Here is a 21,342-nt window from a genome sequence, read left to right on the forward strand (position 1 = left end):
GTTCCTTCTTTTTTCTCCTATTTCCTATAACCCTGGTAGCAAGAAGCACTGCCTTGTCTTCCACGCTCCAGTTGATTTCCCTCCATATCCCCCCCACCTTTCCCTACGACCTCTTTCTCTTAGCTTTAATAGCTTACCTTCCTTTCTTAGGCCTAGTGCACACCAGAGCGGTTCGGCTGCGTTTTGCGATCCGCTTGCGGCTGCGGATCCGCTAGGGTAATGTATTTCAATGGGCTGGTGCACACCAGAGCGGGAGGCGTTTTGCAGAAACGCATACTCCCGGGCTGCTGCAGATTTTGGATTGCGGATGCGTTTCTGCCTCAATGTTAAGTATAGGAAAAACGCAAACCGCTCTGAAAAACGGCACATCAGAGCGGTTTGCCAGGCGTTTTTTGGTACAGTAGCTGTTCAGTAACAGCTTTACTGTAACAATACATGAAATCTACTACACCAAAACCGCTACACAAAACAGCAAAATGCTAGCTGAAACGCTACAGAAAAATAAGAAAAAGCGTTTCAAAATCTGCGAGCATTTTGCGGATCTGCTAGCGGTTTTTGGTGTGCACCAGGCATTAGTGACTAACATAATTTTCTATAAAGAGAATAAGTTTTCTTTCTCCTCCAATAGGTTAGATTTTTGTAAACTTTAGAACTGGTACCTGTAGTAAATATCCAGGATGAGAACAACACTCTAAACTCACCGTCATCGAGGATGCATTCCCAATCTCATTGGACTTCCATGCTATCTGTTAGACGGTTGTTTCCTCCATAAGGTTATCTAAGCCAGTGTTTCTCAACTTTTTTAAACCAAGTACCCCTTGTTGCTACTCCGTCTCCCCGAAGTACCCCCAGCGACTGCGCAAGCTATATGATGAAAACAAACACACATGCTTGGGAGGATAAGGGTGCTGGGTGAGTCTGGCTGAGGGTGCTGGATGGGGAGAGACTGGTGAGGGTGATCAGAGACAGGTGAGGTGGCTGGCAGAGGGTGATGGGTGGTGAGAGACAGGTGAGGGTACTGGCTGAGGCTTATGGGTGGTGAGGAACAGGTAAATGTGCTGGCTGCGGCTGGCAGAGGGTGATGGATGGTGAGTGTGCTAGTAGAGGGTGATGGGTGGTGAGAGACAGGTGAGGGTGCTGACTGAGGCTGGGACCTACCATTTTGCTGCTGACAGCACTGTAAAGTCCATGACTAAGCTGAGTCCGGGCTACACGCAAGAAATATTTGCGCTCCTGTGACTGCTGTGCACAGTTCATTAAGACTGTACCTGCCCTTGTGCAGAAAGCTTCTGGCCTCTGAAGTGCGATAGGAGAGTGCACACAGCTTGGACCATGCATGTGCAGTAGTCCATGACCCAGCTGGATCGCGTTCTTCACTGGAGCACAATAGAGGGGACCAGAAGGATGGTGAGGGACCCTACAGGAGACTGGAGAAAGACCCAGGGAAGTAAAAAATATTTTCTTCCCATTAAAGAGTTATCAGGCATTCCAAAAGAAAATAAGTGCTACTTACCCAGGGCTTCCTCCAGCCCCAAGCTCCCAGCATGTCCCTCGCCACAGCTCTCCCTTCAGCCATTCGACGCCTCTGCCTCCCGGTCAGCGGTAATGACGTCAGGCCGACCTGCGCCGGGGACCAGGAGCGAGCTGCGGCGAACGGCTGCGGGCAGAGCTGTGGTGAGGGACATGCTGGGAACTTGGGGCTGGAGGAAGCCCCGGGTAAGTCCCACTTATTTTCTTTTGGAATGCCTGATAACTCCTTTAAGTCTCAGAATTACTTTTGACACATTTTTCAGTAGAAAATGTACATCAGTCCTGAAAGGAATAAAGAAGGATTGGGTCCTCCAAAGACAGACTGTCCCTCAGAAAAATGCTTGGAGCTCTGACTGCATCCAACTTATTACATCAGAATGTGTATTTTGTGGATTGCCTGGATGAATATTTTTGGAAAGGACAATACAAGATCTCATTCCAGCATGTGTCTGCACTGCTGAGGTCCTGTCTGTGTGTCCAGTGTGTAAACAGGAATCCCGAGGAGGGGGGTTTATGGCAGAGAAGGAGAGGCACAGAGATAAGGCAGTGACAGATGAGAGCAGCAGCTTTGATCTCTGAAGATGGAACTTTATATATATATATACTGTACTGGGTCATACTACAAAGTACTGACTCCCAGAAAAAGAGTGGACCAGAAGGCAAAAACAACAATACATACACTTCTCATAGCAACTCTCCGCACTACAAACATGTCCTGTCATTAACATACCACTGCAGACCAGCCGCTGATGCAGAGAAGGCAAAGCAGAGGGCTGGAACAAGCCTGGAACTTCACTGCGAGTCTGCCCAGGCAAAGCAGAGGGCTGGAACAAGCCTGGAACTTCACTGCGAGTCTGCCCGTCGGGGGAAGGGGCGGGGCCACATGCCTGCATCTCTAGTGCTGTGCACGGAGGAACAGGGAGACTGAGACTGCTAGTGCTACGAATATTTCAATGTAGCTTTAGACAATGGGGAGAGAACGATGCGAACCCCCTGCAGTGGTCTTGCGTACCCCCAGGGGTACGCGTACCACGTGTTGAGAAACCCTGATCTAAGCAATCTTTTCCATGCCTAATGTGAAATTGTTCTATTGATACTACAGAGTACTATTGATACTCCTACTTTAATGTTATATATGTCGTTACCATTGTATCTGTTGATAATATGCTTTATTACTTTTCTTACGCATGTTAAAAATGTGTATGATACATTTATTGATAAGATGGAAATCAATAAAAAAAAGTATAACAAAAAAAAAAAGGTTCAGTCCCTAAGGTAACCATTTAGGTATATACAGGATCTTCTCAAAAAAGTAGCATACTGTGATAAAGTTCATTATTTTCTGTAATGTACTGATAAACATTAGACTTTCATATATTTTAGATTCAAATATACACAGCTGAAGTAGTTCAAGCCTTTTATTGTTTTAATATTGATGATTTTGGCATACAGCTCATGAAAACCCAAATTTCCTATCTCAAAAAATTAGCATATTTCATCCGACCAATAAAAGAAAAGTGTTTTTAAAACAAAAAAAGTCAACCTTCAAATAATTATGTTCAGTTATGCACTCAATACTTGTTCAGGAATCCTTTTGCAGAACTGACTGCTTCAATGCGGCGTGGCATGGAGGCAATCAGCCAGTGGCACTGCTCAGGTGTTATGGAGGCCCAGGATGCTTCGATAGCGGCCTTAAAGTGAAGGTCCAGGGAAACCTTGAAAAAAATAAAAATCCCTATCCACTTACCTGGGGCTGCGCAGTACAGCCCGGAGGACGTCCGATGACGTCAGCGCGCCCGCTTGGGACGCAGAAGAGCCCGGCCATGGAGCGCAGAAGAGCCCGACCTGGCAGCCGGCCTGGCCAGGTCGGGTCGGCCACCGAAGACGACCGGAAGCCTCTGGAGCGGCGGCGAGGGCACCTCCTGCCTGCCACGGGCTGGAGGAAGCCCCAGGTAAGTGGATAGGGATTTTTATTTTTTTCAAGAGTTCCCTGAACCTTCCCTTTAAGCTCATCCAGAGTGTTGGGTCTTGCGTCTCTCAACTTTCTCTTCACAATATCCCACAGATTCTCTATGGGGTTCAGGTCAGGAGAGTTGGCAGGCCAATTGAGCACAGTAATACCATAGTCAGTAAACCATTTACCAGTGGTTTTGGCAGTGTGAGCAGGTGCCAGGTCGTACTGAAAAATGAAATCTTCATCTCCATAAAGCTTTTCAGCAGATAGAAGCATGAAGTGCTCCAAAATCTCCTGATAGCTAGCTGCATTGACTCTGCCCTTGATAAAACACAGTGGACCAACACCAGCAGCTGACATGGCACTCCAGACCATCACTGACCGTGGGTACTTGACACTTCAGGCATTTTGGCATTTCTCTCTCCCCAGTCTTCCTCCAGACTCTGGCACCTTGATTTCCGAATGACATGTAAAAGTTGCTTTCATCCGAAAAACGGTACTTTGGACCACTGAGCAACAGTCCAGTGCTGCTTCTCTGTAGCCCAGGTCAGGCGCTTCTGCCGCTGTTTTAGGTTCAAAAGTGGGTTCATGCTTCCATCTGCTGAAAAGCTTTATGGAGATGAAGATTTCATTTTTCAGCACGACCTGGCACCTGCTCACAGTGCCAAAACCACTGGTAAATGGTTTACTGACCATGGTATTACTGTGCTCAATTGGCCTGCCAACTCTCCTGACCTGACCCCCATAGAGAATCTGTGGGATATTGTGAAGAGAAAGTTGAGAGATGCAAGACCCAACACTCTGAATTAGCTTAAGGCCGCTATCGAAGCATCCTGGGCCTCCATAACACCTGAGCAGTGCCACAGGCTGATTGCCTCCATGCCACGCCGCATTGAAGCAGTCATTTCTGCAAAAGGATTCCAGACCAAGTATTGAGTGCATAACTGAACATAATTATTTGAAGGTTGACATTTTTTGTTTTAAAAACACTTTTCTTTTATTGGTCGGATGAAATATGCTAATTTTTTGAGATAGGAAATTTGTGTTTTCATGAGCTGTATGCCAAAATCATCAATATTAAAACAATAAAAGGCTTGAACTACTTCAGTTGTGTGTATTTGAATCTAAAATATAAGAAAGTCTAATGTTTATCAGTACATTACTGAAAATAATGAACTTTATCACAATATGCTAATTTTTTGAGAAGATCCTGTATATTTTTCTAAACAATATATTTATTTTTTATGGTTTCTTTTTTTTTTTTTGTAGCTACTGGGAGGAGGGGGAAATAATTTATTTATATATTTATTTATTACTTTAATTTTACTTTTTGGCCACCACGAGGCGCTAAGCACTCTCCTGCTATTTATCAGGAAGAGCTAGATTGTGGGTTTTTTTTTTTTACATTTTGTGACGTTCTCTTTTTATGAATCAACATGCCTTGTGATTGGAGGCATGTGGACTCCTTCACAGTGAATAGTTTGCCTCGGGGAACACTTGTTCCCCTTCCGCAATTGATCCACAGTAATAACGGCGGGGAACAAATGCATACCTGCTGCAAGACCGCTGGATGAATATATTCGTCCACTCGTCCTTAAGTGGTTAAACTATGGGGGATATTAGCTTCCATAATGGTTTGCATACAAAATATCAAGTATGGGACCGTTCCAACCATAGTGAGGTTATCCCCCTGGGAAGGGCCCCTAACTTCTAGTTAAAATGATCTCAAACCTACAGTATGTATACTAACACTTTACAGAATAATGGAACGTGCTGCGCATACTCTTACCACTTTGCGCATATCGCTAGCCTCCGGCTTCACTTTACTTCTTTCCAAGTTATGTAGATTAACAATCTCATCCTGGTTTGCTTTTATCCAGCAGTTGACTTTATCCTGTATGTATGAAACAAAATATGAGCATTTTATGTAAATTTGTATCAGGGGCATACCATGGGACCCCACAGCAACACTTTGATGGGGGTCTTCTGATTGAACACATCTCCTTCCTCCTCTTTCCATGGTAATAACTCCATAAGGGATCATAGGATAGGAATGACCCTTCCCCCATAGCAGTGCACCTACCATGACTGTGGAGTTTAGCCCCCAAAACAGAAAAGGGCACTACTATAGGTGGCAATGATAAAAGCGTTGAATAGCAGCATCACATGGAAATTTGGGCAATAAAATAGAGGGCACAGTGGGAGGGGGGGGGGGGGGGGGGAGGTAAAGGCTTAGGAACCACTGGTGGGGGGGTTATTAAGGGTTAGGCACCACCGGAAGGGGAAGTTAGGGGTAAGGCACCAGACCATTGGGAGGGTTATAGGTAAGGCACCACCAGTGGGGGGGTTTGGAGGCTTCAATAGAGGGAGGGGTAAGGGTTAGACATCGGTAGAGGGAGGGATCTGTGTGAGAGTAGGGCTAGGAGTCCTAGTAAAATACGTATCGGCAAAGATTGCTAATATTGTACAAGTAGTCAAGTTGTAGAATATTGGCAATTTTAGCTGCAATATCCAGTGCGCTTTTTTCCAGGTGCCTTTATTACATTTACGCCCCCTGGCCTACTTAAATTTGCAGGGGCTGTTCTGTCTATCTATCCACCCATCTGGCCAGATCGACCATGTAGAACAGCCGCTCGTGGTCACACTGGCAGAGAGGTGAGCCTTTAAGACTGCTCACTGGCACAGGGGGAACACCTATACTTGGAGGGGGGACTGGCTGGGAGTCCATCGGTCGTCATGATAATAAACGCTGGTACCACGGTGCACCTAATTGAGCCCTTGTTAACAAGATTTTTCCACCATTCCCAATCGGCCCATTTGGCCGATTTCAGACAGAAATTGATCGAAAGCTTGATCGGGCAACCATGTTATGGCACTATCTTCCATTCTGATAAAATTATGAAAACGGAAAGTCGATCGGGCTGCGTCATCGAGCAACCTATGGGCATCCTATGTCTGAATGTAGAGAGGAAGGCTATAGCATGGCATAAATCAAGCCAGTATAGCTCAAGCAAAGGTTCTATTTTAGGCATTTAACAGACCAAAAATGGAGAGAAAAAGTCTCTGCATCTTTTAGTCCAACTATAGGGAGTTTCTGACTTATGAACACTGCCGAAACAACTGCCCGGCGACCCACTGCAACGTCAAGGACTCCCTGTGATGTGCTCCCCCTGCAGACTGCAGTGTAATCCCCAGCGGGCGTGCATGAAAAAAGGGCGCCGTGAAAAAAGGGCCCGACTTATTAACGAATTTGGTGCCAGGTATTAACAAAATTTTGCTAACGAGAACCATCGTTGCCAAGCTTTATTAACAATAATTACTGTTGCAAAAACAAACGAGAAATAATAACGAATATATATTAACGTTAAATGTCATTGTGTTTTTCATCAATACTGCTTAATCCAACCCTACCCTCACACAGAACCCTCCCCTGGTGGTGCCTAAAATGAATCACTCTCCCAGTGGCGCCTAACCTTAACAACCCCCCCCCCGGTTGTGCCTAACCCTGAGTGGTGCCTAACCCTAACCACCCTCCTGGTGGTGCCTAACTCTAACCAGCCCCCACAGGGGGGGTGTTGCCTAAAACTAACCGCCACCTAGGTGGTGCTTAACCCTAACCGCTCCCCCTGATGGTGCCTAACCCTAACCACTCCCTCTACAGAAACACCCTTTTACATATATTAACGAGAATACCTTTGAAAACGTAAAATCTGTACTTATTAACAAAATAATATGACAAAAACTATAACGTTGTAAACTTCTAAAACGATAACTACCTCAAAAACGATTATGTTCTAATGTTATTAACAAAATTTTTCGTGGGACCCTTTTTTCTGCTTTTTTCACCATATTAACGATAATTGCATTTAAGTCTACGGTGGCGCCCTTCTCGTCCACCATCAGCCGACGTCCTTTTTTCCTGCTTCCAGTAGCGGTAGCGGCAGCTCACCTGCTTCGGGGCGCATGTAGTGATCAGTGACGTAGCCTCTCCCTCACAGCTTCCTCGAGGGCTGGCCTCTCCTGATCATGTTATTACATGCGACCAGCGCTAGGAGGGGCTGTGAGAGAGAGAGATCTGATTGCTGCAGGTGCAGGTGAGTTGCCACTTCTGCTGTAAACTACTCTGCATGGGGGGGTGGAGGAGAAGAGGTCACAAGAGGTACAAGAGGACACAGGAGAGTGCAAAGTAACAGAGGAGGACACAGGGGGCACAGGAAGTCACAAGGTGCATGGAGGACACAAGGGGACAAAGGCAGACACAGGAGGATACAAGGAGGACACAAGGGCGACAGAGGAGGACACAAGGCGGGCAGAGGAGGACACAAGGCAGGCAGAGGAGGACACAAGGCGGGCAGAGGAGGACACAAGGGGAGGAGGACACAAGGGGGCAGAGGAGGACACAAGGGGGCAGAGGAGGACACAAGGGGAGGAGGACACAAGGGGGCAGAGGAGGACACAAGGGGAGGGGGACACAAGGGGGCAGAGGAGGACACAAGGGGGCAGAGGAGGACACAAGGGGAGGAGGACACAAGGGGGCAGAGGAGGACACAAGGGGAGGAGGACACAAGGGGGCAGAGGAGGACACAAGGGGGCAGAGGAGGACACAAGGGGAGGAGGACACAAGGGGGCAGAGGAGGACACAAGGGGGCAGAGGAGGACACGAGGGAGGCAGAGGTGGACACGGGAAGAAAAAAAGTACAAGGGGGCACAGAGGGACACAAGAAGTACAAGGAGGACAAAATAATTGAGGGTAGAAGATCCACAAGATTCTCCTATACCATGGACAGGTTTAGTATACTTTTATCTTCATGATTTTTGTCCTCTAAACCTACGTGTGTCTTACCATGGTCAGGAACATCTCATGGTCCGAAAAATACAGTAGTTGCCTCTGCTGCACAGCAAATCACATTACCTGTTTATTGTATGCATTTCCTGTAGCCTTTTAGCTTACCTCTTCTTCACTGCTTTCACTGCTTTCACTGCTTTTCTGCAAAAATGAAATAAGTCTTACTGAATTAGCAGAGAACTGAGAATATCAAAAGCTGAAGTTGTGTCTTGCACATATTTTTTCATTTAAACTGTAACTCCGCGTTTACTTACAAAGAAAACTCCATTGTCAGAGAATACCTAAATAAAGTACTTAAAGTACCTATTCTACCTAGAATATGCCTGTGTTCTTTTATTATTATTATTGTTATTTTTCAAAACGTCAAGAGGAAAATGTATTTTACTGAAGGGATTCAAGGCAGGAACTACATAGAAAAAATATCTAAATAGAAAAAATTCACTCAATGGGCAACCAGCCCATAGAATGAATCAGTCAAATGATGATGCATAATCAATTTTCACATGCACCATGTCAGCATGAAATATGGATAAAGTATATAAAAATGATTACATTTTTGCATGCACCCAAGAGTCAGTTTACTTTATACACTTTATCCATTTTTCAAAACGTTTTATTAAGTGTAATTGCATAAATTATACAAAGCAAACTGCAACCGGTTATTACATACTACTGAATGTAAGGGCCATAAAGTAGAATAAGAGTATAGAGGTAAATAACATAAAGGAAAAAAGTAGGAAAAATCTGAGTAAAAATAGATCCTGGCCTGGCTCTTTTCAATTTAGGCCTAGAATCATTCATTCCAACACGACAAAAGATTATATCTAATATTACCGTAGCAACAAAGGTAGCAATTACTAGACATTGGAAAGACGATAGACGCACAATAGAAGAAATTGTGCTAATAGTTAAAGGGAAGGTTCACGGTGGATTAAAAAAAAAATGCTAATCCACTTACCTGAGGCTTTCTCCAGCCCGTGGCAGGCAGGACGTGCCATCGGCGCCGCTCCGCAGGCTCCCGGTCTCCTCCGGTGGCCCACCTGACCTGGCCAGGCCCGGCTGCCAGGTTGGGCTCTTCTGCGCTCCAAAATGCGCCTCACGGGTGCACGCTGATGTCATCGGACGTCCTCCAGGCTGTATTGTGCAGGTGCAGAACTACTCAGCGCGCACCCGTGAGGCGCATTTTGGAGCGCAGAAGAGCCCTACCTGTCAGCCGCCCTGGCTGGGTCAGGTGCACCACCGGAGGAGACCGGGAGCCTCCGGAGCGGCGCTGAGGGCACGTCCTGGCTGCCACGGGTTGGAGGAAGCCCCAGGTAGGTGGATTGGCAATTTTTTTTTTATACCCCGTGAACCTTCCCTCTAACCACCCAGGCGTTCTATTAAATGCGCCAGGGTGGCGGCGCAGCACTATTTTTTTGTGTTTTGTTTTTTCTTAAATCATGTAGCTAGCCTAGCGCTAGCTACATGATTCCCCCCTCCCTTTGGCGTCCATCCCACCCTTCTGATCACCGCCGGCGCGTCTACCCATAAGGAAATCCCGTTCTGAACGGGATTTCCTTTAGGGCTTCCCCCGTCACCATAGCGACGATCGTGATGATGTCATCGGGAGTCCCGATCCACCCCTCAGCGTTGCCTGCCACTGATTGGCCAGGCTGCGCACGCGGTCTGGGGGGGGGGCCTATAACGCGGCGGGTAGCGGCGCTTCGGCGGCGATCGATGTAAAAAAAAAATTGTCAAAATCGGACCAGCGGGGCCTGAGCGGCGCCCTCCGGCGGTAATGGACGAGCTGAGCTCGTCATTACCGCCAAGGAGGTTAAGTCAAATCATAATTATGAAGAAATGTTCGCTAAGCTTCATAACACAATGTCGAGATTTGTCCAAGATTGGGAATTATGGGACAAAGCATATTCTCATAAACAAATAACAACTCAAATATTAGGCGCATGCTCGGTTGATAATCATAGATATGGATAATTATCTGGTATGTTTTAGATATAAATACTATGAATGGGCACACTGATCTCTCTCTAAATTTATTTGTATTATTTTTCATTACAGGGGTTAATAAACCAGTGTTTTATGTGCTGTGCAGCCAATGGCTAATTGCAGACAAATACTTGCAGCTCTCCTGTAAAATTAAAAATCCCAAACAATGGTCCGCACGACAGTCGGGTGAGTGGTTAAGGAGGGGACTGTGTGGGAGATGTGCCTACACAGGGCGTCCCTGTAACCGATGCAATCTTTGATTGCGTCCAACCGAAGCCTCCCACCTGAATGCTAATTTATGCAATTCCTGCTAGATTTGGTACAGCAGGCAAAGGGTGTATAATAGTACACCTGTTTGGTTGACTGGCGTCTGCTGACCAGATAAAGGCAGGAAATTGCTCTTGCTGGGAGTTAGCAATTGTGTTTGTTGCAATTAGCATTCAGATTAGAGCCAGTGGGGGTGAGTTCCCTGGAGGTGAGAGGTACAGGGCTTGCCCGCACTTCCCTCTAGGTATCACATGGTAGTTTGGGGGCCCGGGCCAATGAGAGAGGCTGGGGCCCCCGGCTGACTAGTGTTTGTGATTTTAAATTTCTTTTTTTGCAGCTTCCAGGGTGTGGTTGACAGGTGAGTGGTTAGGGAGGGGACCATGTAGGAGATGTACCTACACAGGGCGTTCCTGTAACCAATGCAATCTACGATCTGCGTTCAACTGAAGCCACCCCACCTGAATGCTAATTTATGCAATTCCTGCTAGATTGGGTACAGCAGGCACAGGGTGTATAATAGTACAGCTGTTTGGCTGACTGGCGTCTGCTGACCAGATGAAAGCAGGAAATTGCTCTAGCTGGGAGTTAGCAATTGTGTTTGTTGCAGTTAGCTATCCTGTAAAATTAGTCAGAAGTCAAAACACTTGTATCTGTCTGGACAAACAATCCTGATAACAGGGTAGTACTGAAAAGTCCAAAAGGGTATTATTTCTCTGCATGGAAACTGAATGAACCAGATTGTATGTCATATACAAAAAGGACTGCTGTTTGCACGTCAGGGTTACAATGTAACCCCTAAAAGAGGAATGTTACTGTATATAACTTAAATAACAAAATTGCTTTTTTTTTTTTTAGTACAATATCTATTTATAAATTAGTCAGTATTGTAAAATCTTTCTTCACCCTGATGTACATTCTTACATTTATCACAGGAGGCAGTGACCTCTTTACTGCTGGCTGGTGAATCACTGCAGAATGTTTAATTATTGTGTGCACTGAAGCCATCAGAAATAACACCTGATCTCCCAGAATGCTCTGGGAGCAGAGCTATGCACAAGAAACGGCCTAGGCTGAGCATCACAACCAGTTTTCTTCATCCTTGAAACCTGCCGTCACAGACTTTACTCCAAACCACAATGTTTCTGTAGCTGAGGTACAAAAATGGAAGAACGACAACTTGGAGACAATAAATGCAGTTCTTGTCACTGGAAGTCATCATGTGGCTGCAAATCAGCTTCATCTAGTCATCACCACTGGAGGTAGAGACCCCAGATCTCCAAAGCTCTGACCATGTGAGCAGCTTGCGTGGAACTAACCTTCGGAAAACGATGTATTCATTCCTGGCTACACATTCTGCACAGACCCTTGAAATAAGGACCTCTGTGTAGCTTGCAGTTTGTGTAGCACGCTGCACGCCACTACCAGACTGAGAACAATCCAAACTCACTACTGCCACATAAAGCAGATTCTATGCTCAAGCCACTGATTGCTCATAAATGGAGAATCCTCTTTAAAGAGCTCTGGGAGACATCTCAAGCTCACTCCAACCTGAATTATCGCAAATTCTTTCTGTTTTAAGAAAGCAAACTTTTGTTTTTCTTAACATCTTAGTAAGGGGGTTTTTAGGACTACTGTAGTCCCCTTACACACTCCAATGAGTTCTGGGTCACCATGAGCTTGCTGGTTAGTCTGTACCTCTCGGTGTTACAAGCCCTACTGCATAGAGCCAAATTAATCTATGCCATGCACTGATGAGGATCAAACAATCCAAAACAGTCTGTATGCATGTTGGATTATTATGGCTCTGTACAAATTACCAAGCTGACACATCATTGCATTCCAGTGGTTCTGGAGGTGTGTTTAGCTTCTAAGGGTAATAATGGTTAATTTGTATATATTCAGCAGTGATGCACTGGGAGACATCTCAAGCTCACTCCAACCTGAATTATCGCAAATTCTTTCTGTTTTAAGAAAGCAAACTTTTGTTTTTCTTAACATCTTAGTAAGGGGGTTTTTAGGACTACTGTAGTCCCTTACACACTCCAATGAGTTCTGGGTCACCATGAGCTCGCTGGTTAGTCTGTACCTCTCGGTGTTACAAGCCCTACTGCATAGAGCCAAATTAATCCATGCCATGCACTGATGAGGATCAAACAATCCAAAACAGTCTGTATGCATGTTGGATTATTATGGCTCTGTACAAATTAACAAGCTGACACATCATTGCATTCCAGCGGTTCTGGAGGTGTGTTTAGCTTCTAAGGGTACAATGGTTAATTTGCATATATTCAGCAGTGATGCCCTGGGAGACATCTCAAGCTCACTCCTCCAACCTGAATTATCGCAAATTCTTTCTGTTTTAAGAAAGCAAACTTTTGTTTTTATTTATAGAAGTCAGAGATTCTATCTCTAGAATTCACTCTAGATAATCTCTTTGAAGAAACTGTCCTAATTACCCACCCGCTCTGACGATAAAAAGGTATTGTTTACTTCTTGGTAATGACCTCAATAAAACAGTTAGCTTCCTGAAATATCTGTGGCCAGGGACAGACTGGCAGGCCTGCTGAAGTAGGATAATAAAACTACTTTGAATGTAAAATAAAAGGTAAAATGGAAGTTTATTTTAATACTGTTGCCATGCATTTGTCATGTGCTATTGAGATGCCCTAAAAACGGTGCTCAGTTCACTTTAACACTTGTGTGCTAACATTCAAGTCCCTATATAGTTTAAGCCTTAGCTATCTGAAGTATTGGTCGCAATTGCACCACACCTCCTATAGCCTCAGATAATCAGGATCCAATAATATGGTCATCCCGATTCCTACTCAAAACCATTGGAACCAGAGCTTTCTACCATGCTGCTCTTACCCTTTGGAACTCCTAACCACACCCCATGAAGGCAGCTCCTCTCTGGAGGCATTTAAGAAAATGACTGAAAGGCCACTTGTTTAGTCTGCTATGTAGCATTTTCCTCTGTGGCATAACCAAAATTCAGTTGAAGTGTGTTTTTTAATGTAGGGGAGCATTGACTTTTGGACCAGGTGGGGGAGGGAGGAGGAGAGAAGGCATTTGATTCCATTACAGGGGGATTCCAGTAGCTGCAGGACTGGATAAAGGTAGAAGACACTGCAGGATAGGCCTCCTGGTTCCTTTGGGATAATTGGTGGCAGGTGTGATGGTGCGCAGGCAAAGGCTACCTCAGTTTATAATTAAGTCGACTTTTTTTCCCTGTTATCTCAAGTAATAAAAGTGGTCTACACTCTAATGAAGTTTTATTTCAGTATATGTAGTGATAATCCACCCGATCCAGCCAAAAAATATGGTAAGGAAATAATCTATACAAATAACCGTCTGAGTTATTTTTCCCTCCCTTCACTTAAACTGAGGAAACTCCTCATAGTAACGGCAAAACGTCTTCTACAAGCCATGAAGAGATGCCCAGATGAAACTCATATTCTTGTGTTTGGATGTCCTTTATACTTTTTTTATAAGCTCTTGAACTTAGACATGAGTATTACCTTGTTGGAATCGTATTCCCAGCCATGGGGTTTCTGCAAGAGAGAAACAACAGTAGGAGAACAGAGGCGCCAGCAGGATAAAAATTGATAAAACCTTTAAAATTTGCTTGGAGGAAGTGGTGGACTTACCTCCATAAAGCAGACACGAAAGACTGTCTGAATAGTAGCAATCACATCAGGCAATAAACGTGGGGGCAAAACAGAATTTCGGCAATAGCAGGTGTAGCGCCTATGCTATTGCCGAAAATTCTGTTTTGTCCCCACGTTTATTGCCTGATGAAGCGGGCTTAGCCTCCGAAACGCGTTGTACTGCACTTTTTGGGGTACTATACAATAAATGTGATTGCTACTATTCAGACAGTCTTTTGTGTCTGCTTTATGGAGGTAAGTCCACCACTTCCTCTAAGCAAATTTTAAAGGTTGTATCCATTTTTATCCTGCTGGCGCCTCTGTTCTCCTACTGCAATACTGTGTCCAGCCCTGGTGGAGGGGTGGTCTACCCCCTTTCGCATCTACAGAGAGCGACTTCTTATCCCTGAGTGAGGACAGGTCTAATCTCCTCACCTGCCTATACAGTGGTTGCCTATGTGGTAACTAGTGTTGGGCGAACAGCGTTCGCCACTGTTCGGGTTCTGCAGAACATCACCCTGTTCGGGTGATGTTCGAGTTCGGCCGAACACCTGATGGTGCTCGGCCAAACCGTCCGGCCACATGGCCGAACTAAGAGCGCATGGCCGAACGTTCCCCGAACGTTCGGCTAGCGCTCTGATTGGCCAAACGGGTCACGTGGTTCGGACCCCGAACGCGCTCTGATTGGCCGAACGGGTCACGTGGTTCGGCCCGAACGCGCTCTGATTGGCCAAACGGTCACGTGGTTCGGGTAAATAAATACCCGAACCACGTCATATCTCCGCCATTTGTCTGTGGGTTTAGCTTTGGGTAGGCAGGCAGGGTAGTTCGCGCTCCAGCCACGCTAGCCAGGGTCCCCCCAGTCATTGTGTGTCGCTGCTGGGAACAGTAGTACACCGCTCGCTCAGCCACACTATATAGCATTGTGTGTACTGCCACTGTGTACCTCGCTCAGCCACGCTATATATAGCATTGTTTACTGCCACTCTGTATACACCGCTCAGCCAGACTATATAGCATTGTGTACACCGCTCAGCCAGACTATATAGCATTGTTTACTGCCACTCTGTGTACACCGCTCAGCCAGACTATATAGCATTGTGTGTACTGCCACTCTGTGTACACCGCTCAGCCAGACTATATAGCATTGTGTGTACTGCCACTGTGTGTACACCGCTCAGCCAGACTATATAGCATTGTGTGTACTGCCACTCTGTGTACACCGCTCAGCCAGACTATATAGCATTGTGTGTACTGCCACTGTGTGTACACCGCTCAGCCAGACTATATAGCATTGTGTGTACTGCCACTCTGTGTACAGCGCTCAGCCAGACTATATAGCATTGTTTACTGCCACTCTGTGAACACCGCTCAGCCAGACTATATAGCATTGTTTACTGCCACTCTGTGTACACCGCTCAGCCAGACTATATAGCATTGTGTGTACTGCCACTGTGTGTACACCGCTCAGCCAGACTATATAGCATTGTGTGTACTGCCACTGTGTGTACACCGCTCAGCCAGACTATATAGCATTGTTTACTGCCACTCTGTGTACACTGCTCAGCCAGACTATATCAAAACAAAAACAACAGAAGTGGAGGAGCACCCATGCAAAAGGATATGGGGTGTGCCGTAGCTTTAAGACCACTGTACCAATGATCCAAAGATGCAGATCCAGACGAAGCAGGCACCACCTTCAGTAAATAATTAGCTCTTTATTGAAAAAGTCATAAAAAATGAAAAGTCATCGGTAAAAAATGGCTTTAGCGGCTAAAGCCATTTTTTACCGATGACTTGTCATTTTTTATGACTTTTTCAATAAAGAGCTAATTATTTACTGAAGGTGGTGCCTGCTTCGTCTGGATCAGCCAGACTATATAGCATTGTTTACTGCCACTGTGTGTACACCGCTCAGCCAGACTATATAGCATTGTGTGTACTGCCACTCTGTGTACACCGCTCAGCCAGACTATATAGCATTGTGTGTACTGCCACTGTGTGTACACCGCTCAGCCAGACTATATAGCATTGTGTGTACTGCCACTCTGTGTACACCGCTCAGCCAGACTATATAGCATTGTTTACTGCCACTCTGTGTACACCGCTCAGCCAGACTATATAGCATTGTGTGTACTGCCACTCTGTGTACACCGCTCAGCCAGACTATATAGCATTGTTTACTGCCACTCTGTGTACACCGCTCAGCCAGACTATATAGCATTGTGTGTACTGCCACTGTGTGTACACCGCTCAGCCAGACTATATAGCATTGTGTGTACTGCCACTCTGTGTACACCGCTCAGCCAGACTATATAGCATTGTGTGTACTGCCACTGTGTGTACACCGCTCAGCCAGACTATATAGCATTGTGTGTACTGCCACTCTGTGTACACCGCTCAGCCAGACTATATAGCATTGTTTACTGCCACTCTGTGTACACCGCTCAGCCAGACTATATAGCATTGTGTGTGCTGCCACTCTGTGTACACGGCTCAGCCAGACTATATAGCATTGTTTACTGCCACTGTGTGTACACGGCTCAGCCACACTATATAGCATTGTGTTTACTGCCACTCTGTGTCTGCTGGGAACAGTAGTACACCGCTCACCCGCCACTGTATAGCATTGTGCTCTGTGTCGCTGCTGGCAATAGTGGTACACCGCTCACCCACCACTGTATAGCATTTCTGTACTGCCACTGTACTGCTGCCAGTCAGCGTGTACTTTAAGGATAAGTGAAATGAGGAAGAAATCCGGTGAAAGAGGGAGGGGCAAGGGAAGAGGTGTTTCTCCTGACGGTTCACGTACAGGCCACAGGGGAGCACCCAAGAAAACCCACTCAATACCGCCCATGTTGTCCAGGACAACAACCCTCACAGATCCAAAAGAACAGGACCAGATAATTACTTGGATGACCTCTCAAGCGTCCAGCAGTGGGTTAAGCAGCACCAGCACATCACGCACGAGGTCCGAGTCCTCAGCCAGTTACAAGGAGCCAGTGGGCACAAAGCTGACACAACCGGCAGCGACACCACGCACACAACTGCCAGATAACCAGTCCGATGAATTACCTCAGGACACAATGGGGTATTCGCAGGAGCTATTCCCAGGCCAACAAACTTCCACCTTTGAAAGGTCAATGGAGGAACAGCCAGAAATGTTGTGCCCGGATTCACAACCATTAACTGTGGGAAATGCACCGGGCACTGAAATACAACAAGGCGAGTCCGAGGACTTTGAAACCCAAATCCCAGAGCAAGTTGGGCAGGAGGGGTTGCAATTGCAGGAGGTCGGCCGAGAAGCTCTGGAAGACGACGTTGGAGTGAGCTGCGCAGAGGTTGTTCTGGGGAGCTCTACTCCACGGCGGCGGCCCCCCACAATGACATATGACGAGTTTGAGGAGATGGAAGAGGAGGGTATGGACAATGTGGACAGAGACCCAGATTTTGTTTGTGAATGAGAACATCGCCGTCGTAGCAGCAGCACAGATGAGTCTGTTGAAGAACCCACTGCTGCACGAGTTTGCCTTGTGCCACAAGGTAGGCGGCGCGCAACTTCAGGCACCACAAGCGTGGAAGTTCAAGTGAGAGGCAAAAGAGGCGCAAACAGAAATCGCCAGCAAGGCAGGTGCTCCAAAGTCTGGGCTTTCTTTGAAGACTGCACTGAGGATGTTACCATGGCGATTTGCAAGGTGTGCAAGACCCGCCTGAGCAGGGGGAAAAGTATTAACAACCTCTCCACCACCAGCATGAGCCGCCACATGCTATCCAAACCTCCCACTCTGTGGGCAAACTCGACAGGACAGGGTACCAGCAACACTGCCTCCCTTGGGTTCACCAGACTCACCACCAGACCCACCTCAGCAGCAGCAGTAGCCCAGCCATTGCGTGGTTCACAACATTCACAAACATCAGACGACGCTGACACTGTCACTTTCCGGACTAGTGCTCTTGAGGTCTCCCAGTCTTCATCAAACACAACAACCAACAGCCCTTCAGTGTGCAGCCCTACGGTTCAGTTGTCTGTCTCCGAGATGTTTGAGCGCAAGAGGAAATTGCCAGCAAATGACCCCCGGGCCGTGGCAGTAACAGCCAGCATAGCCAAGCTTCTGGCCTGCGAAATGCTGCCATATCGAGTGGTGGAGACAAACAGCTTCAAGGACATGATGTCAGTGGCCATCCCACGTTACGTGGTTCCCAGCCGCTACCACTTTGCGCGCTCTGCAGTGCCTGAGTTGCATGAGCACGTGGTCAACAAAATAACCCGAAGCTTGAAGAATGCCGTTGCCTGCAAGGTTCACCTTACCACTGACACCTGGACGAGTACGTTTGGCCAGGGTCGATACATCTCCCTTACCGCGCACTGGGTGAACCTTGTGGAGCCTGGCAGCGATTCCTCACCTGCTACGGCGCGGGTGTTGCCCACGCCGCAAACAGCTGCCGTCCCTCCCACTGGATAACAACAGCAGCACCTACCTCTCTGACTCCTTCTCCTCCAACGCATCTCAAAGCTGTACCTCATCCGGAAGCGCTAACCCAGCAGCAGTAGGATCGTGGAAGCAGTGCAGCACAGCTGTTGGCATGCGTCAGCAAGCGTTGCTGAAGCTGATCTGCCTTGGGGATAAGCAGCACACAGGGGAGGAAATTTGGAGGGGAATAAAGGAACAGACGGATTTGTGGCTGGCACCGCTGGACCTGAAACCGGGCATGGTTGTGTGTGATAATGGGAGTAATCTCATTCGCGCTTTAAGGTTGGCTAAGCTGACACACATCCCTTGCCTGGCGCACGTGATGAACCTAGTAGTTCAGCGGTTCCTGAAGACATACCCAGGCGTGGCCGATCTTCTGTTGAAGGTGCGACGAGTGGCCAAACATTGTAGAAATTCAAGTACTGCTTCGGGGGCACTCGCCAAGATGCAGGAGCGCTTCAATCTCCCCCACCATCGCTTGCTGTGTGATGTCCCTACACGCTGGAATTCTACGCTGCACATGCTAGCCCGCTTTTGCGAGCAGAAGAGTGCAGTGGTCCAGTACATGACGGCGCAGTGCCGAGGCGCATCCGGCCAGCTGCCAAGCTTCTGTGGATCCGATTGGGCCAACATGTTGGACCTCTGCCAAGTCCTCCAAAATTTTGAGCAATCCACGTTGCTTGTGAGCAGTGACAACTCTTCAGTCATCATTACCATACCACTGCTGTGTTTACTGAAGAGGTCAATGTTGAAAATCAAGGAAACAGCTGTCATGATGCAACTGGGGGAATCTGAAGGAGAAAACGATCAGCGTGATGGTACCAACATCAGGCCATCCGCCTCAGGGAACGCTGGCCCCAGCAGCTATGACGAAGAAGAGGAGGAGGAACAGCTGGAGTTGGAGCAGGAATTTCCTGCCACCACTGACGAGGGCCAGAGCGGTGCACGTTGGACTTCCACAATTCAGCGCGAATGGTCAGCAGAAGCAGACCAGGAAGAAGGTGACGACTATGATGCATCACAACAACTATCACAACGCTCACAAGAGGATGATGAGGATTCTGGTAGGACTCTGGCACACATGGCTCAATTCATGCTAGACTGCATTGAACGCGACCCACGCATTATGCGCATTCTGGACAACACCAATTACTGGGTTTATACCCTTCTGGATCCACGGTACAAACACAATGTTCCAAAACTGCTTGAAGAAAGAGTCAGACAGGTCAAAATGGAAGAATACCAGCAGGCCCTTGTGGAGACTTTAGAGAGGAGATTGACATCCTCCCCCTCCTCTAGCCAGTTATACGCCGACAGACTGACTTCCGCAAACCCAGGACGACCAGGAGGGCAGCAAACAACACAAGCCGCAGCTAGTGCCCAAAAGGGAATGGTATCGGCAGTGTCCTTGGAGTGGGAAAATTTTCTGACACCCATGCAGCAGCAGCCCACAGAACAGCAAGCGTGCAGATCCACCTCCAACACCGATCGCCTGGAGAAGATGGTCAAGGACTACATGTCAGATGGCGTAGCTGTGTCTAACAATCCATCTGCACCCTTCAACTAATGGGTATCGAAGCTACTGGCAATGTACGCAATAGAGGTGCTGGCTTGCCCGGCAGCCAGCGTTATGTCGGAACGCTGTTTCAGTGCTGCCGGGGGCATCGTCACAGAACGGCGTATCCGCCTCTCCACAGAAAATGCAGACCGTCTGACTCAAATTAAAATAAATCAATCCTGGATTGGAAACGACTACGCAACACTCCAGGACCCCAACCAAGTAACATGACCAATGAACATCTGGGATGGTTTAGCGTTTCCGGTCCCTGTTTATGGAACCTCTCATCTATATTACACTTATGACTGCATGGCGGCAAAAAGCATTGCTATATCTGCACGCTTTTTGTCCTCATGCAAGGCCTGTGTTGTTGTGTCTCAAAAAGCTTGGCCTTCTCCTCCTGCGCCTGCTCCTGTTCCATCACGTCTGCTGCTGCTGGGTTAGCGTTGCCGCGTGGTCCCTGTTTATTGAACATCTTATCTTTATTACATTTATGACTGCATGGCGGTACAAAGCATGCTATCCGCACGCTTCTTGTCCTCATGCAAGGCCTGGGTTGTTGTGTCTCAAAAAGCGTGGCCTTCTCCTCCTGCGCCTCCTCCTGTTCCATCACGTGTGCTGCTGCTGCTGCTGGGTTAGCGTTACCGGTCCCTGTTTATGGAACCTCTTCTCTTTATTACATGTATGACTGCATGGCAGTAAAAAGCATGCTATCCGCACGCTTCTTGTCCTCATGCAAGGCCTGGGTTGTTGTGTCTCAAAAAGCGTGGCCATCTCCTCCTGCACCTCCTCCTGTTCCATCACGTGTGATGCTGCTGCTGCTGGGTTAGCGTTACCGGTCCCTGTTTATGGAACCTCTTCTCTTTATTACATTTATGACTGCATGGCGGTAAAAAGCATGCTATCCGCACGCTTCTTGTCCTTATGCAAGGCCTGGGTTGTTGTGTCTCAAAAAGCGTGGCCTTCTCCTCCTGCGCCTCCTCCTGTTCCATCACGTGTGCTGCTGCTGCTGCTGTGTTAGCGTTACCGGTCCCTGTTTATGGAACCTCTTCTCTTTATTACATTTATGACTGCATGGCGGT

The 21,342-nt window shown here is 47.2% G+C and overlaps 1 protein-coding gene across 1 annotated transcript in view; it reads right to left on the bottom strand.

Annotated features, from left to right (window-relative positions):
- The window catches only part of LOC137504639 (allurin-like), a 98,349-nt gene that overhangs the window by 55,396 nt on the left and 21,611 nt on the right, over positions 1-21,342 (bottom strand). The window contains exons 3-4 of the mRNA XM_068233220.1: positions 8,436-8,471; positions 5,274-5,378 (exon numbers count right to left, since the gene is read on the bottom strand). Of these exons, the coding sequence (XP_068089321.1) occupies positions 5,274-5,378; positions 8,436-8,471 (141 nt within the window). The remainder of the gene's footprint in view (positions 1-5,273; positions 5,379-8,435; positions 8,472-21,342) is intronic.

The sequence above is a fragment of the Hyperolius riggenbachi genome, chromosome 4 (genome assembly GCF_040937935.1).
Source record: "Hyperolius riggenbachi isolate aHypRig1 chromosome 4, aHypRig1.pri, whole genome shotgun sequence".
In the NCBI taxonomy this organism is placed as follows: Eukaryota; Metazoa; Chordata; class Amphibia; order Anura; family Hyperoliidae; genus Hyperolius; species Hyperolius riggenbachi.